The sequence below is a fragment of the Arvicanthis niloticus genome, chromosome 20 (assembly GCF_011762505.2).
Source record: "Arvicanthis niloticus isolate mArvNil1 chromosome 20, mArvNil1.pat.X, whole genome shotgun sequence".
In the NCBI taxonomy this organism is placed as follows: Eukaryota; Metazoa; Chordata; class Mammalia; order Rodentia; family Muridae; genus Arvicanthis; species Arvicanthis niloticus.
The window spans coordinates 42,215,893-42,242,408 of NC_047677.1; the positions used below are offsets into that span (position 1 = coordinate 42,215,893).

The window sequence follows — 26,516 nt, forward strand, 5'->3', positions numbered from 1 at the left end:
TCTGTTGGGCCAATACTTGGTGCCTTAAGGCATTCATCAGTGAACATCCCATCCTGCTGGCATCTCTAACATCCAGGGATCCCTTACCAGATAACCTCTACCTTCTCAACTCCACACAGTGGCTTCTCAGAGCCTCTGTACAGGAAATCTGATATTCCCATCCATTCATTGCCTTGTTTCAGTGGCTCTTTGGACTCTTGGCACAAATTTCCATTCTTTCTTCCCTCCTACATCTTGCAAATGTGGACACCACCACCAAACTTGGCTGTCAGTTCCAGATGAAGCCTGGCATCCTTAGGCCACAGTTGCAGCCACCTCTGTGTGCTCTTGGGGCTGGGAAAACATCTCTCTGCCTGCTGGTTTTTTTCAGCAGGGAACCCTGAAGGGTGTCTCAGATGGATTTGCACTTTTATACCCTGGGGCCCTCATATCAATAGGCACTGTACCTACTGTCCCAGTGCAGGGTCTCAGACAGCTCTTAAGTGGCACTAAATTCCTTTAACCACTGCAGCTTGTTCCAAATCTGCCCTGCCCTCAACTTAGTGAGAGCTCTACTCACCAAAACACTTCTCACATTTCTCTGGGCCACTTTCTACCTGTTGTCACTGTAAATCTGGATGAACGTGGTGAACAAGAACCATGCCACCGCCTGGATGTTAGGTAGGCTGCCCTGAAATCCCCTGCCAAACAGCTTATTAGTCTGTTCCTTTTTAAGTTTGGCCTCACTCGAGTTTTTAGGATGCAGGGAAATGATGGCTAGAATTGTTATGGGGAGTCGACCAGAGAAGACCACTCAGATACAGTCTATAGCCGATTGGGAATCTTTATTCTAGCCAGCTGGGACCACACTTAGGTATTTGGGACTCAAGGTAAAGAGCACGGGCTGGAGAGATGGCTTAGAGGTTAAGAGCACTGACTGTTCTTCCAGAGGTCCTGAGTTCAATTCCCAGCAACCACATGGTGGCTCACAACCACCTGTAATGGGATCCGATGCCCTCTTCTGGTGCAACGGTGTACTCACATACATAAAATAATTCTTAAAAAAAAAAAAAAAAGTAAAGCGCACTGGTTTGCAGGGGTTAAAACAGTAGCAAAATTACTTATGAAGTAGCAGCAAAGATAATCTTACGGTTGGGGGCGGGGCACCACAGCATCAGGAACTGCGTTAAAGTGTCACAGCATTAGGAAGGTGAGAACCACTGCTTTAGAGTATACAGTAAGGTGGGGTTTTTAAAACTTTTTATAATTTTTTTTTTAAAGAATATGTATATGAGAACACTGTAGCTGTCTTCAGACACACCAGAAGAGGGCATCAGATCCCATCACAGATGGTTGTGAGCCACCATGTGGTGGCTGGGAATTGAACTCAGGGCCTCTGGAAGAGCAGTCAGTGCTCTTAACCGCTGTGCTGCTGAGCCATCTCTCTAGTCCTGAGTAAGGGTTTTTAAAGAAAAAAAAAAAAAAAAAACCACATCCTGCTAACTCAGTCAGCAGTTTGCAGGGAGAAGTTTTGTGCAAGCAAGCAGTTTAAAAGCAGTTAGCTGGAGGAGGATCTGCACAAGCTTTAACAGAAGCTAAGTTAGCAGGGTCATCTTGACCTCGGGTTCCTAGAATAGAGCTGAACAACTGTCCATGGCGCTTCCCATCAAGGAGATCAGATTCTAGTTAAACCTAAAATGGCCTCAGCAAGAATCCAAGATGGAGGAAACTGCACTGTGTTGTCCTGCCACGGGATGTGACCTGAAATGGTTGCCAGCCGAGTTTCTGATAATGTTCCTTGTTCACCTCTGGGATAAAGCTTCGTGACCAGTCTTGACTACCTGCATTTCTTGGCGTTCTGGTCGTGCGGATTCCCATCGGAATGATCCTCTTAGCCGTGCTCACAGCCTTTCAGGACTAGTCTAGCTCACAGCTCTGAACCTGCCTTCCACTATTCTTCTTAAAACCAGCTCTGGGACTGGAGCACCAATTGCTCCTCTAAGAGGTCCTGAGTTCAAGTTCTACCAACCACATGGTGACTCACAACCATCTGTAATGGAATCTGATTCCCTCTTCTGGTGTGTCTGAAGAGAGCTACAGTGTACTCGTAAATAAATATATAAATCTTAAAAAAAAAAAAAAAGAAAAAGAAAAAGAACTAAGCTCTGAAGAGCTGCATCTCATGGTCAGGCTTATCACAGCATGGTACCACTTTACTATTTTGTTTTCTTACTGCTGAGATCAATACCTGACAAGAAACAACTTACCAGAAGTTAATTTTGTCTCAGGGTTTGAGGGGATACAGTCTGTGATGGTGGCAGGTGGCTCCAAGGCAGCAGCAGCGTGTGACAGCTACTTGCTCACACCTCAACTGACTAGGAACCAGAGTGAAATAGAATTCAAGCCGATTCTGATCTCAAAATTCACCCCCATCCCCAAGGGACCCACTCGCTCCAGCGAGGCCGCCTCTGTTAAAGGTTCCACCCTGGCTAGGGTTCAAACATATGGGCACGCCTCACATTCAAATTGTCCCAGGGAATCGGAGCTGCCGCATCATTTGCATATGTTAGAATAGCTTGTGCTTCTACAGGCAACAGCAGGAGGAACCGTGTTCCCTGGAGGCCGGCTTTTGTTTCGTGGGTGGGGCTTGGGGAGGGTTATGCTTGCGTGAGTTTTCACCCTACATGTAATTGGAGTAGCATCCTAATATTCTTTTTAAAAATGACAAATGCCACGAATCTAATGCCTCAAATCTTCTGAGTCCAGTGGATGCTTGAGGAGATAACAGCTGCTTAATCTGTGCTCAGGCTCCCAGCAGAAACTTTCTTTGTCCCAAAGTACCTAGTCCTGGGAGCCTCTTTGTTCGGAGAGCTGAGTCCGAGCTGGAGCTGTATCCCTCATGTCCACTCAGGGAAAACAGTTGCGCACCCAAGAAGACACCAAGCGAGCTGGAGAGATGGCTCAGTGGTTAAAAGCGCTGACCGCTCTTCCAGAGGTCCTGAGTTCAGCTCCCGGCAACCACATGGTGGCTCACCACCATCTGTAATGGGATCCGATGCTCTCTTCGGGTGTGTCTGAAGATACCTAAAGTGTACTCATATAACCTTAAAAAAAATCAAATATATAAAAAAGGATACACTATTTTTTAAAAAATCATATACCAAGTATCTATCTGGTGGCTCCGTCCCACTTTTTTGGTCAGAGAGAGGACAGGATATGGTCCGGGAACTTTATCCTTCCTTGAACCAAGGTACTCTTTCTCTTGCTAAAAGTGTCATCGTCTCAAATCACCTGGGTCTCAAAAACCGGGTGTAGTGACATACGTCTTTAATCCCAGCACATGGGTGACAGAGGTAGGCGGGTGGAATCTCTGTGAGTTCGAGGCCGGCCTGAGGCTAAGATAATGAGTTCTAGGACACCCATGCCTACACAGTGGGGAAAAAAGTTTCACGGTCTGGACAGCCACCCACGAGGAGCGTGCCAAGCGCAAGGAAATGAGTCTCACTGGGGAACAATCCACGATGGGCCATGAGCTCTCGTAAGATTTTTCAAGACTAAAGGGCCACAGGGCGAGCTACGCGCAGCTTCACGGTGGCGTAGGAAGGTTCCAAAGCCAGGGGTGAGGCTGGCCGAGAAGGTTCTAGAACCCGAGCTCCGTCAGCGCGGGGGCGCCGTGACCGTGACCGTGACCGCGCGAGCGCGAGGCGAACCCCAGCGAGCCTCTGTCTGACGCACCCCGGCGCGCCACGTCACCCGCGCGCGCGCCCCGGATGCATTTGCGGCCGGGAGCCCCCGCGACCCGGAAGCAGCCGTGGGCGTCGGAGCGGACGGGCGGGACCGGCGCGGATGTGGCGAGGCTGCTGAACGCAGGTTCCGCGGTATGGCGGGGACGGCGTTGAAGAGGCTGATGGCCGAATATAAGCGTGAGTCAGGCGGCGCCCGCGTTCCCGTCCTCTTCTCCATAGCCGCCCGCGGCGTGGCCCGGCGTGGCTCGGCGCGGGGCGGGGCGGGCGTACTGGGCCCGGGCTGCGGGAGCCCGCGTGCGGGAAGAAGGCCGGGCGGTCGCGGTCACCTGCGCGCCCCGGCCGGCTGCCGCGGGACAGGCCCTGGGCGCAGAAGGTGGCCGGGCCAGCGCCGCCATGGCCTGTGACCCGGGTCTGATCCCTGAGCCCCTGTGCGCTGCGCAGTCTGCCCTCCCGACAGTTGATGTTGCGGGGCGAGTAGCGGGCGATCCCCGGAAGGTGGTCGTGAGGTCGAGGAGAGTTTGGGAAGAAAGTTAAAAGTAAACGAAATAAGGACTCAGACCTCCGGCCACGCTGCAGGTGCGAGTTACTGGGGCAAAACAAAGTTTCTCGGACACGGGCTCGGATCCAGATCTGTATTTCTCTCTGTTTTACTTTTTCAGCCCTGTTTCTAGATTGAGAAACATCACCTCCTTTATCTTTAAGAGAGAGACAGAGACAGAGACAGAGACAGAGACAGAGACAGAGACAGAGACAGAGACAGAGACAGAGACCACACAGCAGTTAGGCTCCGGGACAGGGGTTTAAGTTCTGGCTGTTTCTACCCAAGGGTATTCACGTTAGAGAAAAACAAAAAGCCTCAACTCTGATGTCAGACAAAACGTATTGTCACTTAGTTTGAAGTTAGGTCGTGAATCATTTCAGTGTGTGAGAGAGAAAGAATTTGGTTAAAGAGGGAACCCTAAAATAGGAAGGCTGGCGAGGAGCTCAGGGGGTTCACCAGAGGAGAGGGCTCCACCTGCTGTGGCTTCTTGGAAGAGGAAAAGAGGAGCAGGGAGGTAAGGGTGGCCTCAGGCTGACAGCTAGTCTGGGACCAGTGTTACAGCCATATGGAACTGAGTCGTGCCAGTGACTTGAATGGACTTGGGTTGCAGCCCTGAAATGCCCAGCTGTCCCCAGCTGGACCCAGGCCTATAGACACATGGAAGCCATGAGGTCATCAATGGATATTGTTTAAGCCTGTGGCAACAGTGACTGGAAAATGCATCCAGCAGTGCCAAAAACACGAGGAGCAAGGACAGTTTTTTTCATGTCCCTGTAAATCCATTAAAAGTCCCACTGAATGTTGTTCTTTTATGGCGTAAAAGGTTTGTCCTCAGTGTTTAAGACTAGGTAGAATCAACAGGACTAGATCGTAGGCAGAGATTTGGGTAGGTGTTCTTCCACACTGATAATACTGTAGATTTAGAGGTGATATGACCTTGGGTGTGGTTCATTGTCTAACTCAACAACTTTTATTACTTTATGTATTTGAGGGTTTTGATTACAGGTAGCTAAGTGTGCCCTGTGTGCGCCTGGGGCCAGTGGAAGTCAGTAGATGACATCAGATCCCCTGGGACTGGAGTTGCGGCTGGTTGTGAGTCTCTGCGTGGGTGCTGGACTAGAACCTGGACCTTCTGCCAGAGCAACACATCTCTGAGTCATCTCTTCAGCCCTGATGGTTTTCAGACTCCTTGTTTTTATAGGCTGTTGAATAACAGACACAAAATGATGAGACTGTTCTCAAATCACAAAAAGAGCCAAGCCAAGACCTGAGACATTTCCCAAGCTCACTCTCTTGTACAAGTGCAGCGTCCTGAGTGTGCAGAGACAGATAGTGGATGTCCCCGCCTCTGTCACTCACTCTCTACCTTCTTCCCTTGAGACCTGGCCTGTCACTGAACCTGGGGCTCATCATTTCAGCTAGAATGGCCAGCCAGTTAGCTCCAGACATCTTCCTGTTTCCACCCTTGCCTCCATCTCTGGGGCTACAGGCACCCTTGGTAAATAAAGCCTGTGGGTGCCGATACGCGAACTCGGTCCCTCTGCAAGAGCAGTGTGTACTCTTGTATTCTCATCACATGTTCCCACAGCTTTTCTTCTGACTGTGACAGACAAAGGAACAGTGGCCCAGGGCTGCTATAACATCGTCACCTCCCGGACAGCTTACCATAACAGACACCATCTTGTGGTTTGGAGGCCTGGGCTGTGACCCTAGGCTCGGTGGGCTCTTGAGGAAGGGCCTTCCTGCCTCTCAGCTCTAGAGTCCTGGCTACCGTAGGTTACTTAGCTGTGTTAGTGTAACTCATACCTCTCCTGTACCGTCGTCCTGTGGCCATCTTAGCCTGGTGTGTTGGTATTCAGATTTTCCACTTGAAACGTCAACAGTCACTGGCTTAGGGCCCAGCCTAGACAGAATGTTCTGTATTTAATTCTGGTGCATCTGCTGAGACTCTGTTTCCAGAGTCACAGTTCCCAATTTGGGGTAGACTTGAGATTGTTTTAAAATTACATTTGTTTCTGTGTATTTTTGTGGGGGCAGGCAAGTGCCGCTGTGCATGTGCAGAAGTCAGGACAACTGACAGGAGTCAGTTCTCCCTTTCCTCTGTGTGGATCTGGGACTCTCGGGCTCAGCGTGTCAGACTTGGCAGGAAGTGTCTCTGCCCACTGTGACAGCACATCAGAGTGGTGGCATGAGCCAGAGCTAAGCTGTTTGCCTAAGGCCAGACACAGGCACAGAAGTGGAAAGGCTGGGGCTGTGTGTTCCTGTTAAAGATCTGCTCTCAGTGCCTCCTCTTGGTTTCCTGGCCATGCTGGCGCTCCTTGCTGTGATGTACTGCTTTTTCTTTTCTTTCTTTCTTTTTTTTTTTAATTTTTTTATTAGGTATTTTATTTATACTTCAGATGCCATCCCCTTTCCCCAATGTACTGCTTTTTCATAAGCAGGCATTCATTCAGGAATTCCCAGAGCTGGAGCCAAAACTTTTCCTCAGGCACTTCGTTACAGTAATGACCCGCTGAGTAACTCAGTGTCCATGATGCAGATCAGAGCATGACAGTGACCTAGAGTCTTCATCTTCTTCCCAGGACCACCAGGAGTTACCAGCACACCGAGTTGTCTTTCTTTTCCTTTCTTCATATTGCCTCTTCTATCTCTGGACAGTGTGTGGTTTTCTTTTGTTTGTCTTAATGGAAATTATACAGTATATGTTCTTTGTTTGCTTTGCCCTGGAACCTCTTGCCCAGCCTCGTGTCTCAGCTTACTTTCTCTGGAAGCTTGTGACTGCAGCTCCCTTCCTTGCTCAGTGGATTTCTTTTCATGAACAAACCAGAATCCCTCTGTTCTGCTGCTGGTAGACACTGAAGTTACTTGCAGTTTGATTCTTGCAAGTCCTGTGGCTGCGAGCAGTTTTGAAAATCTCTTGGTGGACATGTGCAGGTTTGCACTGGGAGCATAGTGAGGCCCATGCAGCCTGTGAGTGACCGGCCAGCGTTACCAGATATGCTAACTGCTTTTCACCGTGGCTTTCTTGGCGTGTGTCATGGCCCACCTCAGCTGAGTATCCGCTGCTCAGGCTTCTCACTTGTGTGTTAGCTTTGGGTCTTAGCTTTGTCTGGTAGATGTCAGCGATTCTGAGTGAGGCAGTAGCATCCTTTCTTGTACACAAAAGGCCATCTCTGTCTTTTTTTTGCCAAATGTCTGTCTCTGGCAGACTTTACACAGGGCTGACTTTTTCTTGCTGGACTGCAGGATCCTGTATGTTAGAATGTGCCACATCCATGCTGTAAATAATGCCCTGCCCTGGGACCACTCTATCTCTCCTCCCTGCCCCTCCTAGGTAGTACAGATCTGCTTTCCCTCACTGGAGTCTTCGTGCTCCCTTCCTTGGGCCTCTGCACTCAGCACCGTTGCGCTGGACTTGTCTGTGTGTGCTGCAGGTTCCCCTTCCCCTTACAGCAGCAAGTGATGAGATAGAACAGACAGTTACAACTGTTGTATAAAAGTCCTGGCAGGGCTTGGCAGGGTGGAGTGACACTTCACTGTAGTTCTCTGAGTTGCCATTTAAACGGTATCAGTTGTTTACTTCTGGGAATTTCTACTGATACTTTGATATTTTCAGACCTGTTGACCCTGAATATTTACAGATAAGGGAGCAGTGTTTCGTTTCTTTTTAAAGGTTTTAGTTTTAGTCTATGCATATGGTCTTTTGCCTGTGCATATGTCATGTACCAAGCGCATGCCTGGTGTCTGCAGAAGCCAGAGGAGGGAGTTGGATCTCCTGGAACTGGAGTTGTGAGCTGCTGTGTGGGTGCTGGGAACTGAACCAGGGACCTCTGGAAGAGAAGCCAGTGCTCTTAACTGCTGAGCCGTCTCCCCGCCCGCCCAGCAGTGTCCTTTCTACTGTAGAGTCATAGCCCATTGCCTGGCCAGGCTGCACTGTTTAAACACTTGCTTCCTGATGATCAGTGGGATGTTGCCAGCGTGTGGCTGTGACAACAAGACCTGCTGTGAACATCATGTACTTGTCTCTGTGGAATCACACTTTGGCTTCTCCTGCACAAACACTTGGTCACTGTAAAAAAGAGGAGCCACCCAGTTGTGAGTATAAAAGGAGCCACCCAGTCTGACCTCATGGTGCTTCACCACTCTGCCCCTTCTTGTGTTTGTTTTTCAACTCAGGGTTTCTCTGTGTAGTCCTGGCTGACTTGGGACTTACCCTGTAGACCCTGCTTACCTGAGGTCTCAGTGAGGACATGGGAGGTTGGACTAGGACCTGGCCTGGTGACCTTACTTGACATGTAGTTTCTTCTCCACCTGGTTCCTTCCTCAGTATATCCAGGAGCTTCCTGTGCAGTGTGTAGAACATGCTGATGTGACCCTTCCTCCCCCTGATTTTCTTGTTCTCCCATTGTAGACCTTGGGGCTTTCATATTTTCTCAGCTTCTTGAAGGAGTAACCTCTGCAGCCATCTTTCTTGTTTTTACCAGTCAAGGCTTCTAAAAATGGAATTACCACGTTGGAGAACAATTTATATTTTGTTTGTACAGTGGCTATTTAAGCTACTTTTAAGAAAAATAGTTTTTTTATTTTTTAAAATCACCACTTTCAGGGAATGGTCTTTGAAAGTTTCTGATATGGGTAGTAATTATTTCTCTTCTGGAACTTGTGTTTATCACTGAGTGTGGCACTGCGGAGATTGTGTTAGCCTGTGCACATTGTCCTGAAGCCCGCCTGCTGTTGACTGCAGTTCGTCCCTGACCAGCAGGGGTCACTGCTGGATAGCAAAGTGGGTGGGATGGCACAGGCTGCCCACAACCTCCATTGCCGGTCTCCAGATGCAGACTTGAGGGAGCAGTGTCCCAGGGTCAGTCCAAAGGGGACTTTTACAAAGCATACAGCCTGGCTACATTTTGCCCTAGGTGCCTTTTGTTCACAGCATCGGGCCTCTGCCCCAGCCCCACATCTCAGCAGCTCAGAGTCTCTCTGCCTCTTTTGTTAAATGTTAATCACATAGTAGTCTGTTCCTTCGGGAGCTCCAGAGGGACACTGGAGGGCTAGCTGTGTTGCCAGTGTGTCCGCACAGCCTTCATGGTACCTGGTGTCCACCGCCTCGCCTCCTGGAAGTGTGCACGCATCTGACTGCCAGTGCCTGTGTCCTCCTCTGTCTGGCCTTCTTCATCTCCCTGTCGCTCTCATTCACTTAAACAATCTCACTATTATCTTATGAGTGTTTGCCTGCGTGTATTAAAGTACACACTCGAATACAGCGCCCACAGAGGCTAGAAGAGGGTGTTGAATCCCCTGAAACTGGAGTTACACATAGTTGTGAGCTGCCATGTTGGTGCTAGGAGCCAATCCTGGGCCCCTCCCTGTAAGAGCAGTGAATTCTCTTAATCACTGAGCCGTCTCTCCAGCCCCTCGTCCACTTTCCCTCACCAATATTTTTATTGACATTAATTATCATCGTGTGTGCTGGGGGTGTGGATATACACACACCTTGCCACTCATGTGGGAGGGAACCAGTTCTCTCTTCCACCGTGTGTGCACTGGGCATCAGACTCAGACTGTCAGACTTCGCAGCTAGAGCTGTCCCCTGCTGGACCTCTGTTGTGTGTCTTTCAGCTTACCCCTCTTTTCCTTTTTGAGTTCCCAAAAGCCCCTAAGATGATCTGGTGGTGTTTTACCTTTGCAGGTTTTCCCACAGTATAGCTGTCCCAGCCTGTGGTAATGGGTTGCTTACCTTACCTTTCTGTGAACAAAGTTGAGTGCACACTAGAGTCTGCACAGATGTACGTACAGGTTCATGCTGTAGTCCTTCCAGGGCCTGCTGTAGTCCCTGTGCTGATGTGTCCACGACAGAATGTGCTGTCGATATTGGGCGTTCCTTTCCACCCCCACCCCCTTTTTTCTTCCACTTCGCCTTTCCACAGCTTCTTAGGTATAATTTACTGCTAGGGGCATGGGGGGCAGTGGGAAGGACTCCCTGCCCTGATCGTTTACTGCTAGGGGCATGGGGAGCAGTGGGAAGGACTCCCTGCCCTAATCGCTCTGTGAAATCCGAGGCAGCCTCACTCATCTCATATGTTCTGTTAGAACATGTGTGTCCGCACGCTCTCTCTTAAGAGTTTACACTGTGCGAGACTCATGCCCCGACTGCATGTGTGTGGAAGCTAGTTCAGGGGTGGGTGGATGTTGACCTCAGCTTTGACCACCTCACTATTTCTTACTGGCTTTCGATTTCTTTGGATGATCTGTTTCAGATCTTCGTGGCTGGTCCCTTTGCCTTAATCGTACTTGGCGGAGGCTTATTCATGTTTTGGTTTTTCTGAGACAGTCATTTGGCTCTGTAGGTCTTTTGTGTCCATGGCAGAGCGCATTCTGCCCTGGTTTTCTTACTGTGTTCCGACTTGTCCTAATGTGCCTGCTCCTTCTCCTTCCCTTCGCCATTTTTCCAAATGTGTCCACAAGCTACACTCTTCTGTTGGTCATTTACCACCACAGTATTCAATATGGGTAATGTTATTAAACAGAAATGCTCACTTGAGCACAGTGGTGTGCACAGACAGTTCTCGTTTGGGAGGCAGAGGCCAGAGGATAGCTGCAAGTTTGAGGCCAGCCTGGGACATAATGAATCCCAGGCCAGTCCAGGTTTCACATAGTGATACTCAGTTGTTGTTGTCTTTTAACTCCTATTTTGGGGTTTTAGAGTACAAGAGCAGGGTCTGTGGGAAGGCAGCTGGAGGGCCACACTGTGGTAACTGGTGGTTTGAATGAGGGAGTGTACATGAGGGTGCGGTCACACCCGGAGCAGGAAAACGGAGTAGCTACCCGCTTCTGTAATGACTCTGGTGTCACATACCCAGTGTCACACACCACCTCACGCCCCCACCTCTTATAAAGGCCGTATTCTTCCCTAGCCCACTTCTGCTACCCTACTTTCAACCCTTGACTCTTAGGGACACACCCCAAACCAGAACATGACATAGGTAAAAATCATGATGCCAAGAATTGACAGGCCACCTGGTAGCAGAGCTGGACACCGGTCTTGAGCAGGTGCTGGCCTTAAGTAGCAGTGACGCTGTAGTGGGCTTGCCTGCCATTGTTTGGGCTTCTGCAGGGTAGTGGCACAATCAGTCGCTGACCTAGAGAGTGGTCATGATTATGTCAGTCTCCCTGCAGTCTGAGCTTGGCCTCATCTTCCTGCTCTGTCACATTCAGAGAGGTTTGTGCCAACTCTTAAAATGCTAGGAAATGCCGTTTAATTAGAAAACATCCCATTTTAGATCTGTGAGCATTTGTCAGGAGCTGGCAGGAACACTTTGGGGAGGCAGTCCGCCCTCTTTCTTTCCACCTCTTACTGCTGTCAAGAGCTGCTAGGAGCCTTGTTGGTTTCAGGCCTGGGCACTCATTTGGGGACCAAGAGGCACCCTCTTGGACGAAGTGACCCCTGTAATCTGTAGTTTATATGATTCACAGAAGTGCTTTGCTAAGTGACAGTGTAACACACGTTCTGTTGGTAATGTCTGTGTTCTTTACCTTTACAGAATTAACCCTGAATCCTCCAGAAGGAATTGTGGCAGGTAAGGGGCTTGGGTAATTTCATTATGGTTTTCTTCCAATTGCAAAAACTGTCTTCGAATTAAGATGTATTTTTTTCTTTCCCTGCAGGCCCCATGAATGAAGAGAATTTTTTTGAATGGGAGGCATTGATCATGTAAGTTAATTATGTGAATTACGTTTCCCCCCCTGTGCTTTACTGGAAACTAGACATAAGAATCTCTAAATGTTGAACTCTGAACTGTTGACTGAACTCAAGTGGGCCTTGTAGCTTTCAGGTATTCCTGGGCAGAAGCCAGGTGAACATGGATGCAAAGGAGATGTTAGCATTTTCTTAGAACCAATAGAATTTATTTTAATATTAGCTTTATATAGTTTTAAAATGGGATTCTTAAAATTTTTTTTATTTAGTTTTTTTTTTTTAAGACAGTGTTTCTCTGTGTAGCCTTGGCTGTCCTGGAACTCACTCTGTAGACCAGGCTGGCTTTGAACCTGCTTCTGTCTCCCAAGTGCTGGGATTTAAGGTGTGCACCGCCAGCACCCGGCCCAGATGGTGATTTTAGTCTGTGGTGCTCTTAGGAAGAAGCAGTGCCTCACTCACCCCTTTGCTTTCACCTCATGGATGGCACAATGAGCACTTCTGTGTCCCAGGCTGTGGGGTCTCTCCCTACCAGGGCAGCTGCCAGTGTGCTTTGATCCAGTGCAGTCATGGCACTGGATACCTGGAGAGTGGCACGTCCCAGAGGTTTCTGTCCCCATGACAGCCTCTCTTCAGGCTTAAGTCTGGATGTCTGGAACTTCTGATTAGCTAGAAGCTGGAGTTCGTATGTCTGGAACTTCTCATTAGCTAGAAGTTGGGGTTTGTATGACTCTGTCATTGAAGCAGCTCCCTGAGACACTGTACTCACATCTACAGTTCCTCATAGAGAGCCTGAGCTTTAGTCTTTTGAAGTATCTATATGAGTATGTGTGTTTGTCTATATGAGTATGTGTGTTTGTCTATATGAGTATGTGTGTTTATCTATATGAGTATGTGTGTTTTGCCTATATGTGTGTCCATGTCCCAGATGTGTGCCTGTTGCCTGTGAAGGTTGGAAGGGAGTGTCAGTGTCTCTGGAACTCCAGTTAGAGACAGCTGTGAGCCTGATGTGGGTGCTGGGAATTGAACCTGGGTCTTCTACAAGAGCAGCAAGTGCTCTTAACTACTGAGCCATCTCTGTAGCTCCTTAGAAAGCCTTTTGAAGCACACAAATATGCAGTGAAGGGATCCTGGGCAGAGGTGTGAAGGGTCTGGAGCACAGCTTTGTCCCTGTGGTACTCTGTAGTACATGGTGGATTCCCGTTCATCTTTCCATGAGCTGCCAACCTCACCCTCTAATGCCGCTGTCTCCTTTCTCTGATGCCTTTCACAGCATGTGTGACTCTGATAGCCTTCGTGGAAGCTCAGCTGGCCTGTCTGCTTGACTTTCTTAGCCTCTCTTTGTACATTATTTAATCAAGGTCATGAGCCCAGACCCTTCTGGAAGGAGGATGGTCTTAGCACCTATCATGGAGAAAGTTAAGTCAGAGAATTTCTTTATGACCCAACTTGGGTGGTCTGTCTAAATGTTGAAGGCCTGACCCAGAGGAAGGGCTTAGAAACCAGGAAGCTAAGCAAGACAATATTTGTATGTTTATCAGTATATGTCTGTGTCCTGTAATACGCAGTGCTCATGACGGATGAGCCTCAGATAGTATGGGTGGCTTCTCTAGTAGGGAAAGGCCCTCAGAGCAGCAGGTTAGCACATGGACCTGCAGGACAGCACTGCACATGAAGAGCCGGGCCTTTTGTTTCTTCCCCTTCTCTCCCCCCAACCCTCCTCTGCTTCTCATTTCCAGTTTGCCTTCCCTGGCTCTCAGGCCTTGCCTGAGAGCCAGGTCCTGAGTGAGCGTGTGGCTCCTAGCCCCAGTCTAGATTTTGTGATATTTAACTTATCATCATGTTGCTTGGAAATAGAAACAGCGGGACTCCGAGTCTAGAGTGTTCTCCGGTCCAGACTCAGCCTGTTTAACTTCCTTCTTTCTACCTTAGATGTAAGAAAATGAAGTTAGGTTAGCCTGAGGAAACGGCACTCTGGAATCGGTTTCTTCTTAGTGAATGCAAATTTCAATTAGCTGTAGTGTTTCAGGTTGGATTTTGTTGATCTGGAGGGCAGGGTAGGGAGAGAGGTTTGGCTCCAGGACCATGAGCTCTGAGCAAGGCAGGGTTTGTTTGTGTCTGTGCTGTAAGCACATTGCTGCCGTCCCGCCCCAACCCCTGCATACCCAGAACCTTGTACATGCTCTCAGAGCACTGCCACACCTATGCCCAAGCTCTTTTTAGACAGGCTTTTGCTAAGTTCACCAGGCTGGTCTTGAACTCACCACTGTGGCCCAGGAATGCCTTGAACTATTGATCCATTTTTCTCAGCTTACTGACTTGCTGGTATTATAGGCCTGGCACTTTGTTCCTAAAGATCTACAGGTTGGCCTAGGAAAAGTACTGGTAATTGTGCCTATGAGTGTTAGATCACACATGAAAGCTGAGTGGAAGTAAGGAGTTAGGTTGTTTTTAAAGTCGTCTATCCGGAACCGAGAGCAAGCACAGCAGGTCTTATTTATGTCTCTCAGACCTTACTGCCTGCCGGGTCACATTTCTTCTTAGTTTTCTGGAGTCTGTGTACAATGTGGTACAGTTACCTTGTGTCCTTGAGGGATATGTCCCAAGTTTCTGGTGGATGCTGGAAACCTTGGGCTGTAACAGTAGTCACAAGAGCTAGTAAAATAGAAAAATTGGCTGGGTGTAATGGTACACACCTTTAATGCCAGCACTTGAGAGGCAATGGATGCCAGAGTGTGAGGCCAGCCTGGTCTTCCTAGTGAATTTCAGGACAGCCAGAGCTGTATGAGAGACCCTGTATCAAAAAATCCAACCAACTAACAAAAAGAACTTACCCCAGAAAATTTGATAATACTCTATAATAAAATTTAAATTTAGGACTCATTTCTGGAACTTGCTGATAATTAAATCACACTGGTGAAGCCAGACAAGAGGGATGATTCAGGCCTGTAGCCAGGGCTGCCCCAGGCCCGGTCATTGCTGTGGGCCTGACAGGTGGAGCTCCGTTTACTTTTCTTTCACTTACTTTTCAGTGCTGGGGATCAAACTCTGGGCCTCCGGCCATGCCCCCTGGGCCTTGTTTGCTTTTAAAGAAGCAGATGATCATGTGTGTGAACTGAAGCATGTGATCATGTGATCATGTGTGTGAGCTGATGTGTGGCCTGTCTGTTTCATCTGCCATGTCCTGTGTCAACACAGGCACACCTGCACTTGCTCACAAGCCGTCAGAGTGGCACGCCTGCCGTAAGGCAGCGGTTGTTAGGCCTGCAGAGGTCAGGGCACTAAGGAGTCTGTAATATTTAAAAGGTGTTGCCTCATGTGTATCCACAGTAGACAGGTTTAGAAGCTTATTAAAGAATAGCTGAGCTCTCTAGGATGGATTTTAAAAAGTGCATTGCTAAAAGTCTGTTGAGTTAACTATTACTAATTTATATAAACAGTATAAAGTTAAACAAATATTTTGAAAACCTGTCTTAAAAAGTAATTAGAACTGATTTTTGAGAGAGCACGTTTGTGTTTGAATAGGGCTTTTGCGTTAGTATGGAATTCCCCTGCTTCAAAATCTAGTGACTTTGTGGGTTTTGGTCCTGTTCCAGACCCTTCACAAACAAGAGGCCGTTTACAAATGTTCTTAGAACATCTATCAAGGAATTAACTGTCCTCCTGTGGGTTTGTCTCACCCTGCTGTTTTGGCAGAGAGCTGGCTGGGCTTTTGTTCTTTGGTGAGTGGGGGCCTCTCCTCCCTTAGATTCTTGATGGTTTCTAGGGCCTCCTGTGTCCCTTGTGTTTTGGACACTGGAAGTCTGATTCTTACTGCTAGCTTTGCTGTTACCCTCCTGGATGGCCTGTCACTGTGGGTCTGTGCAGGCCGAGCACAAGGGCGGGCTTTGATGCCTGGGTCCTCATATGTGCATAGATGCCTGTCACTGGTTGTGTGGTCATGTTTTCATCATGGTGACAAATGTCAGAGACAACAACTTACTGTTTGTGAGAGCCCGTGCGGGGTGAAGCTGCTTCCTCATGGTGGCCAGGAAGCAGGAAGGGAGGAGAGGGCTAGTCAGGGACAAGAACCATCCTTCAGAGGCACCCCGACACCCCTGAGACCCATTTTCTCCAGCCTTCTAACAGCCTGCTCAGTGTGGCTCAGATTCACTTCACCCAGTGATGAAGCCAGAGCCCTGGACACCCCGCCAGCTAGAAACACATTTTCAATACAGGAGCTTTGGGGGACACATCAGGTTCCCTGGAGCTGATATTACAGATGGTTGTGGGCTCACAGAATTGAACTCAGTCCTCTGCAAGAACAGCAAGTGCTTTTTATCACCAGGCCATCTTTCAGCTGCTTTAGTGTTTCCTTCAGTGGACTGTGCTTTAGAATGCTATATAACCAAAAGTTTTAGAGGCTTTCTTTCATACTTTCTTTATAACCTTAATAACTTTATTAGTTACTTTCCCATTGTTCTGATAAAATACCCTGACAAAAGCAATTTAGGAGAGAAAGGCTCGCAGGGCCATGGCTGCACACGCCTTTGCCTTCAATCCCAGCCCTCGGGAGGCAGAGGCCAGCCTGTCTACAGAGCATGTTCCAGGACAGCAGAGAGGGAGAGGGCAATTATTTTCAGCTCACAGTTTGAGGGCATAGTCCATTATGGTGACAAGTCACAGCAGCAGGAACGTGAGACGGTGTCATACAGCATCACAGAGGGGTGAGGGCTCCATGTGTGTGTGTGGACTACATGGGATGCAGTGTAGGCCAGGGGAAGTAGTTTTCTTGGAACTGGAGTTAGGATGGCAGTGAGCCACCATATGGATGCTGGGAATTAACCCTGGGTCCTGGAAGAGCAGCTCATGCTCTAAACACTGAGCATCTCTCGTGCCCTTGACACTTTATTTGTGTGGGTCTTCCCTTCTCAGTTAACCTGAGCCAGATCAACCCTCCCAAGCAGACGCAGAGGCTTACCTTCTAGGTAGTCACAGGTGTTGTCAGGTTGACAGTGAGTGCTAACTACCCCAGTAGCTTGTAGCTCTCCACACTTCTGTCCTGGATCCTTTTCAGTTTTGTGTGGAGTGAAAGCATAGGAGCGGGGTCAGCCTTCACTCTTTGCCTGTGGCTGTCCACATGCCTCAGAGCCTTCTGTTGAATTTCCTCATTGAGTAAGTAATCTTGGTGTCTTTGTCAGAAGTCAGTATAGATCGTGATGCTGGGCCTTAGATTTGGACGTCCTAGGTCAGTGCTCTGTGCTTGTCCTTACGCCACGCACCTCACCGTCTGGTTGTTGTAGCTCCAGCCTTGTTCTTTCTGTTGGACTTGAGGCTGTTTGAGGCCCTGTTTGCAGGGGCCATGAATTTCCATACCCAGGACCTTTTCTGCAGTGTTCCTGTTGGGTTTTGTGAGGCATCAGATGAGGTTGTAGGTTGTTGCTGCTTGAGTAACATTGTGATGTGGGTGTTCGCTTATTTGGGTTTTCCAGAATCTCAGCCTTGAGAGCTTCATTCCCATCACTCATGCATGCAGGAAAGCCTGCAGAACCTCGGTGCTCAGTCTTCTGGGAAGGACTTAGGATGAAGGATGCACTCACGCAGAAATTCCTGCGTGAGTGAGGTTAGCATTTATATTAGACAAGCTATTCTGTTAGGACTCACTATGAAGTTCTTAGAATTGACAGACTTGGTGACTTTCAAATACTGCAGGTGTGTTTAAGATTTTTTTTTAGCAGTGTCTGTATCGCACAAACACTAGGATGTGGCTGGGACTCCTTTAGGTAGAGTTGACCTGACATCCCAATGGAGCAAACCCTATTTGTTACTATCCTGGTTCTAGCCGTGAAGGAAACTTTTGAATACCACAGAAGCAGGGCGTCCCTGTCTATCCAAGTTGCTGGGACAGCAAAGGTGTATGTGGCCCCTTTTTCTAGTCACAGCTTCCTGCGGTGATGTCCATCCTGGGAACAGACAAGTCTCTGATGACCTCTGCTGCCTAGCCAGCCAGTCCCATCAGCCTGGCATATGGTCAGATGTGTAGTGCATGCACCCCCTTGTCACATGTTCTGGGCCCTGGTGACCTAGGAACAGCTGCCTGGGGTTCAGAGGTGGAAGGTGTCAAACAGCTTGCAGCATCAGGAGGCTGCTTTGAGCCTCTGCCTTCCAGGCACAGGGTTCACCTTGCAGCATCTACAAGCGAAAGGCAAGCTCTGGCTGGAGTTCTTTGTTTACACGTGTGTTGCTGGTGTGATCCGAGGCAGCTCTGGAGGACAGGCTGAGTTAGGCAGTGAAGTGGGGCAGGGGTAACATGACCATAGGGACATTGTCTTCCACGGGTGTTTCTCTCACAGACAAAGAAGCCAATGAAGCCCTTAAGGAGGCACCCATGGGCAGCAGGTTATAGATAGCACAGTTATCTGTTGCTGTGCGGGGAGATAGTAAGGTAGCTGGCGTTTGCAGTCAGGGATGGAAGCTGTTTATAGGCACCAGAGATTGGCGTGTGCTTCAGGTGATTGATTTCCCTTCTTGTTCTTTGAGATGAGGATCCTCACTTCCAGAAGTGGGAGTGAAACTTGTCCAGAAGCTCTCTTGGGCTATTTGTCTGTCCTGGGGCAGGAAGCCTCAGTGTGGCATTTCCTCCCTCTGGCAGGCATGTCCCTGCAATAGTTTGCCACCTGCATACCTGTTGAAGTGGCAGGCGTGCAGGAAAAGAGAAAGAAACCCCAGTTTAAACCAGTAGTAAGCCTGAGTGTGGGCAAACAGCTTTGCTGTTTAAGCTGTGGGTGCCCTTGAGGAAGTGTTGGGTCATGCTTCTGATGCTGTGAACAACCCGGGAGACTTTTTTTTTTTTTTTAAATTTTAAAGAAAGCCCTATTATGAGAAACAAAGACCTGTTATCAAAGCATTGCACAGATGCCATTGAGCTCATTCCAAGGACACTACCCATTGTTTTTTCTTACTCTAGACTCAGAGGTGCCAGGCATAGCGAGGCCCTACAGGGTGTCTTCTCTGTCTCAGTACGTCACTTTGTGTCTGTGTCTGTCTCTCTCCTTTTGAGACAGAATTTCTCTATTATGTACTCCTGGCTGGCCTAGAATTTTCCGTATAGACCAGGCTGGACTCGAAGTCACACAGGTCTGCTTGCCTCTGCCTTCCAAGTGCTGGGGCCTAATAGTGTGCACCACCATGCCTGGCTAGCTGGGTTACTTCCGAGATGGTATCTTTGTTAACCTGCTGATTGCAGTTTTAAGGACTCCATTGTGCACCCCCCTGCCTCAATGGCAAAATAGCAGCAGGCCCCTTAACCAACTTTTTTTTTTGAAGTATCATAAAAGTTTATTTAGCAAAAAGTTTCATATGAAACTTTTTCATATCAATCAGAAAGGCCTTTGGGGAGGAGTGTGGACCCCGCTGCTGAGCAGCCATTGTTTAGATGCTTCCTTCCTAAGGCTTCTGGCATGATGAAGCCGTTTCCTATGTTCTGAAGTCACTCTGCTGCCCGCCAGTTACCGTCTCCACACGCTCACCAGTCACAGATTCCTTAAAGGGATCAAAACCCCAGAGTCTTCCTTGTATATGTCTGCCACATTTAAATTCAGTGATAGCTCCTTGTTCATAAACTTCTTCAGTTTGGGGGTGGGTTTTGCTGATGGTGACTTGGCACAATGGTGAGAGCGAGCCCCCTTGACCCCCTTAATGCAGAAGGATGGGGAGTACTCATAGGTGACAGTCACCCAGCCTTAGTGCTCAACCGACCAAGAGGACACAGCTCAGGGTCCATCCAGGCTGCTGCAGCAGAGGAAAACTCAGCTGGACCACACCCTGGGAAGGTGGCCATGCCGCTTCCCAGGGGATCCTCTGCCCTGGCCTGGTGCCAGAACCCCAGGGGACTGTCAGGCTGCTTGTCATCCCTCCAAGCAGGAGAGCTAGTCACTGTTGTTTTTGAAGTAGCATAGGATCGCTTTCCAGAGTCAAGGCTTGTCACTGAGAAGAACCTGGCTAACAAGACACTGCATTGTTCTTTTGAAGCTCTGGGTGTGACTGAAAACAAAATTAAAGCTTTTTAAAATTTTGTCTTTCTCTCTTAATCATGGCAATACGTAGTGCAGCTAGTATTTTACAGATCTGTATGTCACTGTTGTAAAGGAACTTATCGAAACTTTAAGCAGGTTTGTACTGCTGGTTTTTTTATGGAGGTGTCTTATCTGTGTGTACATGAACATGTATGTGTGTGCAAATGCATATCTATGCCACATGCTTATATATGGAGGCATCAGCCTCAGGACAGCTGTCTAGCTTGATTTTGGGGATGGAGTCTCTCACTGGCTTGGGTTTGCTGACTTGGTGAGGCTGGCTGACCAGTGAGCCAAGGGGATTCCCCGCCCCGGGCTCCACCTCTCCAGTGTCTGGGTCAAAATTGAGTACGGCCACCCTGCCTGTGTACACGTGATCCTCGGGTTGAGTCCTGGTTCTCGTGCCTGTACAACAAGCACTTTGCAGACTCATCTGTTACCTAACTGGGATTGCTTTTCCCCCAGAGTTGTTTTTTATTATTTAAGTGTACATGTGCTTCTGTATAGGCGTGTGTACATGTGTGTCACAGTGCAAATGCCCACACATGCCAGCAGAGTTGCATCCTCCTGTAGCTGGAGTTAATGTGATTACAAGCTCCCCAGTGTTGTGCTCAGAATCAGACTCCAGTCCCCTGCAGAGTGGTGTGTTCTTAACAGCTGAGCCACCCCTCCCATCCTACCTCACCTTGGTTTTTGGTTTGGTTTTGTTTTAAGAACAGGATCTTGTGTAGACCAGGTCGCTCTAGACGTTAAGCTCTACTACATCCAGATAAGTTTGTACGTTGAAAAAGTCTTTTCTAATAAGATGGCTTTTGAATCAATTACCTCCATGTAGTATCTTCAATTCTCTGTGGTCTAACATAGATCCTGTCTGTGGAAATCCTGTGGGGAGGTCTTTTTGTCTTAGACCCGCTTAGACAGGGAAACAGAGCTCTGTATTTTTTTAGACATATATTTTAATTTTTAAATATTTTTTTCTATGCTGTTTATGCTGGTCTTCAACTTTAAATACTCCTGTGTCTGCCTGGAGAGTGTGGATGTTAAGTCAGGTGTGCCACCCTGCCTGCTTCACTGTTGATGCAGGGCCTGGTTCTCTCAGACAGTATGAGTCGTGCAAGGCTTGGTTTTACTGCTGTGCTGGCTGTTCCAAGATGATCTCACCCATGCTAATGCAGGAAGCTTAGAGCCAGCATTTCTGCCTTACCGACTTTATGTAGTGGACAGTGTCCACGGTCTTCTGAATTGCTGCCGTGGGTTACATTAGTAAGGTTTGGAAGGGAGGGGGTGGGTCTCAGGCAGCATGCCGGTCTCTAGGACTTGAGCTGGGCTTCTGTAATGGCTTGGACGTGTCTTTATTTACATACTAGGAGATGGCTAGTGCAGCTCGGAGTCTTAGGGCTGGTGGGCTTGCGGTGGCCTTAGGCTGCGTGTGCATAGAACATGAGTTGAGGATCACATGTGCCCTGTCTGTTCTAACACTCACATCTTAGACATAATTGAAAATTCAAAATATCCTTTGAAATGTATTCCTTAGCACCTCGTCTGTATGTATAGACTCTTCTTGATTACAGTCTGCCAGAGTTCACACCTTGAATCCTCCTAGGAGCTGGGCCTCATGCCCACAGTCACCTCCCCAGGACCCAGGCATGCTTGCATTTCTCTCTGGTGCAGTTGCTGTGCGAAGCTGTACGGCTGGGCTTCAGACTGTGTCTGTGCCTCAGGCTGAAATGGACCGAGATGGACTCTCCAGGGGGAGAAAGCACAGTTCTTTAGATTTTCCATGCACCATTTAGAGAGCATATGGGAGAGGCCATGATAGTATCCCTCTCCCACGTCTGAGTTGGGGCTGGCATTGTAAATGTGTCTCTTTCCTGATTTGCAGGGGCCCTGAAGATACTTGCTTTGAGTTTGGTGTGTTTCCCGCCATTCTGAGTTTCCCACTTGACTACCCCCTGAGCCCTCCGAAGATGAGGTTCACCTGTGAGATGTTCCATCCCAACAGTAAGTGTGTCTGACTTCGGTCGGTCGGCAGGACGGTGGCGCCACACTGTTAGGAAGGGCAGGGCGCTGCAGGCGCATGGCTGCAGCACATCTCTGCAGTGGCTCTTAGCTCTACACCGTGACGAGTGAGCTACACTGTGAGCACCAGGAGTGCTGCACTGAAGGTCAGCTTGATGTAGAAGGGGGAATGCATGAACCTAACACTGGCTGTTGGCCCAGCCATCATGTGTTAATGGGTTTTCTAGAACTTTCAGGCCTGAGTGCTTTGTGTCCTACTTGGCCTTTGTCACAGTGTTGTTTTTAGTGGTGGGAAATTGGCATTGGGCCGGAGATGGCTCAGGGGGTTAGAGCACTCTCTGCTCTTGCAGAGGACTCAGGTTTGGTTCCCAGCATCCATCCACGTCAGTGCTCACAGCTGAGGCTCCAGGGAATCTGACCCTTCTGCGGGCCTCTCTGGAAGCAGGCTGTCACAGACCCGCACACGACAAAACACCGTGTCGGAGGCCCCTGATACTGTCAGTGAGTGTGCCTGACTGGGGTTAGCCGTTTCTTTTCCTTTTTCAAGTAGGTATTATCCATAAGCAAAGTTCGATGGAGGCGTTGTATTCCTCAGGATGCCTTGAACTCCTGATCTCCTGTCTCCGTCTCCCAAGCCTGACGTCCACGCACGCGTGCCCATGCCAGATTCACAGACGAGAAATGGACAGTGTGCTGTATTTTGAATGATGGCATTTAGGATAATATTCCTTCTTGTAAATATTTTTTATTGCCACAAATAATTCTGATCTTTCTGCCTGTGGAGCTGAAATTCAAGTAGGATATTCTGTTTTACAGGAATAAAACATTTACTTATTTGACACCAGGGTTTTTTTATTTCAATTTTATTTTATATGTATGAGTGTTTTGCCTGTATGTATGTCTGTGTAGCAGACAGAGGCCAGGAGACTGAGTCAGAACCCCTGGAATTGAAGTTAAGGACAATTCTGAGCTATCATATGGGTCCTGGGAATCAAACTCTGGCCCAGCTGCCTCTCCAGCTCAAATGTATTTTGTAAAATATTTTGTATTTCGTAAAAATAATTTTGAGCTGGGTTTGGTGCTAAATGCCCCCCTTTCTTGGCACTTAAGAAGTTCAGTTGCCTTGCCTCTGCTCTAGCTACACAGACATGGACTCCAGGGGTGGAGTTAGGGATGTCTAAACACTTGCTCTGCAGGGCCCCGTGAAGGACCTTGATCTTTGGGAATTTGAGTTCAGAATATTTGTCCACACATCTTTCACTTTCTCCTTTTGGTGATAATGCTGAGAGAAATATGTAACAAGGTAGAATCCAGTTGTGACTGGTCAGTGCTAGACAGGCCTGGTTCCAGCCCCCCTTGCTAGTGACCACAGGACCTGATCAGTCCACGACAGGTCTGGCCTGTTGCTGGCAGGCCTCTCTGGGATCTGTGCCAACGGGAAACTCCTGTTTCAGCTGTGCCAACAGCTGGCCTCTGTCTGGAGCTTCCACACAGTGACCCGTCTCTGACTGACTTTTGCAGTCTACCCTGACGGCAGAGTCTGCATCTCCATCCTGCATGCCCCAGGTGATGACCCCATGGGCTATGAGAGCAGTGCCGAGCGGTGGAGCCCAGTGCAGAGTGTGGAGAAGATCCTGCTTTCGGTGGTGAGCATGCTGGCAGGTGAGGCTGCGGTCTCTTTTCTCTTGTTGTACCAGGTCTGTACTTTCCCAAGTGTGAGCAGATGTCCGGGATTATAGACTGTGTAACACATGCTAGTATATCCTCAGGTTGCTGGCTGCCGTTTCCTAGTCTTTCATCTTTGGCATTTTGATTTATTGGGGCCTCACTGTGTGTCACAGTACAGGGTATAGTGCTCGGTGCAGCAGATACCCCAGTGTGAGGTACCCTCGAGAGCTTACAGAGCCAGCCACAGTAACGGGCCGTGTGCTAACCCTGACCCGCAGAAGCACCGCTCTTGGCTACTTTGGAATGAGTTGGGACACTAAGAGTTGACAGGGAGGGGGAGGCATTTGGGGCCAAGGATCAACTGACCAGGAGCGGGAGCCCTGGCACTAAGCCTTGTGGGTGGCCCGGGAGCTGCACTGGATGCCACTCCTCAGTTGTGCCTTAGAAGGACCATTGGGTGAAGCTGGTGGGTCAGCGCTGGCATTGGGATAGGAGCGAAGCATTGATGCTGGCTGCCTGGCGTTCGGACACTTGGACACTCCGGCCGAGAGAATGGTGACTTTAGAGGACTGAAGGCGGCAGGCCCTCAGAGCCCTCAACTGGATTGCCGCGATTGCCGCCCGAGTGTGGCTGCATGTCTGGGGAGGCTCAGAAGGAGAAGTTTGGGGGTGTGGGAAAAAGGGATTCCTGTTGCCTAAAGGGCTGCCCCAGGTTGCTGGTGTGGAGGGGCTGCCGCAGCCTCCCTTCCTCAGGCAGAAAGCCCTGGTTTGTGTTGGGAGTCCACATTCCTACCCACAGTGACCCTTGAGAGATCCGTGCATGGTGTCTTGAGATGAAGTGGGGGCCAGGCTGCTCACCCTGTTACTCACAGCTCCCTTTCTTCTCAGAGCCCAATGATGAGAGTGGAGCAAACGTAGATGCTTCCAAGATGTGGAGGGACGACCGTGAACAGTTCTACAAGATCGCCAAGCAGATCGTCCAGAAGTCTCTGGGGCTCTGAGGCTACACCGTGTGCACACTGTACAGTCCAGCGCTGTCCTCAAGAACACGTGGCGACAGTGCTGCCATGCCAACACCAACAGGCAGCGCAGGGCCACAGCCCCCATTGTTTCTTCCTTTACCCCAGACAGGCAGCTCCCCTGAGATCATGACTGGAATAATGACAGTGTGCTGCAATAGACTCCTCCTGCCGCGCCTCGGGAGGGTCCGGCTGTCCTCACTACCTCTCCAGCCATGGGCTCCTCAGCTCTGCTCCTTCCTGCAGTGCTGACGACCTGTCCTGTCGTCTGCCAGGGACTGGGCACCAGTGCCGCTCCTTCTGAGGACATGGGCCTTGGAAAAGCAGTGCAGGCCTGTCCCTGCCTCTCAGTCCCTGGTGTCCCGGAAGCTTCTGAGCTTCTGTTGACACTTTGCACTTAGAAGCCTACTTTGCCTTTGGCATGGTGACAGAGGCTTGCTGTGTGCGTCACAGATGTCACCGTAGCCCCTTCCAGGGGATGCTTTGTAAATGAGTTCATGAGAAGAGGGGACGTGGGTCAGCAGCACGGCTGCTTTTTCTGGTTGCATCCATGTCTGAGTTAGTGTGCACACTAGAACAGGCGGGGCTGCCGGAGCTTCAGGGCGGGGCTCCCCTGGCGGCTCTGCATACACATCATGGCCGCACCAGGCTTAGCTCTTGGATCAAATTGTTCTTCGCTGTCAGGGTTGGAAGGGGATCGGCCACTGGGTGCTCAGCAGAGGTGCGCCTTGTGAGCTGGACGGGCTGGGGCGCTGCTGTGGTGCAGGCCAGGGTGGAGGGGGACAGCAGGACCTGCTGAGCGACAGTGCCCGAGCAGGCCCCACAAGCAATAACAGATCCGTGGTAGAAGTGGATGCTTGGCCTTTTCTAAACAGGTTACAGTTAAACACGAGTTTTTATCTCTAAGCTGCAGCGTGTCTGGGGGTGTGCAGCAGATCTTACTGCACATTGTCTGCTCTTGTCCCGTGCCCACGTCAGTGGCCAGCACTGCGTGCTTCATGGTGTTAATAGTTGCCAGCTCTGGGGCTCCACCTTGTGCTTTCCTTCTCCCAGGGGACTTCGGTCTATTTGAAATGCAACAGAGTCTGCTGTTGGGAGGTACAGGAGAAGGGAATTGTACCGAAATAGTATTTGTAGGCCATTGAGATGAAGCCCTCTCTGTAAGGAAGTGTGTCTGTGTGGGGAGATGTCCACACAGATGGTCACAGGGCATGTTGTCAACCTCAGGTCTCCCTGGCGTAGGGGGTGGGGGAAGGAAGAGAGGCAGTCTCTTTACAAAACAAAGTATTTTTATTCATTTGTATTTATTAAATGAAAAAAAAAAAAGAATTCTCTGGTGTCCCTCTTCTGAGGTGGACTTTAATTGCTGTTAAATAAAATTGTGTACCTGTCCTCACGGTGTTGTGTGGTGCTCGATTGCAGTCTCTGGGAACCCGAGCCTTGGTCATCTTCCTGGGCTGGTTGGAGGTTGCCAGTGCTCTCTTTTTATCTTTCCTTCCCTCTCTTACGTTCTTTCCCGTTTTTCTCTGCTCCCTCCAGGACTGCAAGTCCTTCCCTCGGGCCAGTGGCAGGACTCAGGAGCGTGAGACTTGGATATGAGGCATTTGTGTGTTTGCTATCAACCCCTTAACTGTGTGGAGTGGTTTTGTGAGCAGGGTGGTCCAAGGTGGTCACCAGCAGGCATCTGATGATACTTTGCTTCAGGTTCACATAGCTTCCCATATCAGCACCACAGGCTCTCACTGTGTAGACCAGGCTGGATTCGAACCAGATCTGCCTGCCTCCTGAATACTGGTGT

The 26,516-nt window shown here is 49.3% G+C and overlaps 1 protein-coding gene across 3 annotated transcripts; it reads left to right on the plus strand.

The window, feature by feature from the left end:
• The first annotated feature begins 3,749 nt into the window (after positions 1-3,749).
• Positions 3,750-26,114, plus strand: Ube2g2 (ubiquitin conjugating enzyme E2 G2). Of its 3 annotated transcripts, none has more exons than XM_034524702.2 (6): positions 3,760-3,902; positions 11,808-11,843; positions 11,932-11,977; positions 21,896-22,014; positions 23,554-23,694; positions 24,588-26,114. In XM_034524702.2, exons 1-6 carry the CDS (start codon positions 3,860-3,862, stop codon positions 24,698-24,700), a joined length of 498 nt encoding a protein of 165 aa, XP_034380593.1. In that variant the 5' UTR covers positions 3,760-3,859; the 3' UTR covers positions 24,701-26,114. The 3 variants fall into 3 exon arrangements, with proteins under 3 accessions (XP_076772628.1, XP_034380593.1, XP_076772627.1); XM_076916512.1 differs by lacking the exon at positions 3,760-3,902 and adding an exon at positions 4,010-4,301; XM_076916513.1 differs by lacking the exons at positions 23,554-23,694; positions 24,588-26,114 and adding an exon at positions 22,580-22,871 and having other exon boundaries at positions 3,750-3,902.
• The last annotated feature ends 402 nt before the right edge of the window (positions 26,115-26,516 follow it).

Excerpts from the sequence above, each read along its gene's own strand:
- Ube2g2 (XM_034524702.2), top strand. The coding sequence starts at position 3,860 with ATGGCGGGGACGGCGTTGAAGAGGCTGATGGCCGAATATAAGC. Across the intron at positions 3,903-11,807 it reads GCTGATGGCCGAATATAAGC|AATTAACCCTGAATCCTCCA; the intron begins GTGAGTCAGGCG and ends TTACCTTTACAG. Across the intron at positions 11,844-11,931 it reads TCCAGAAGGAATTGTGGCAG|GCCCCATGAATGAAGAGAAT; the intron begins GTAAGGGGCTTG and ends CTTTCCCTGCAG.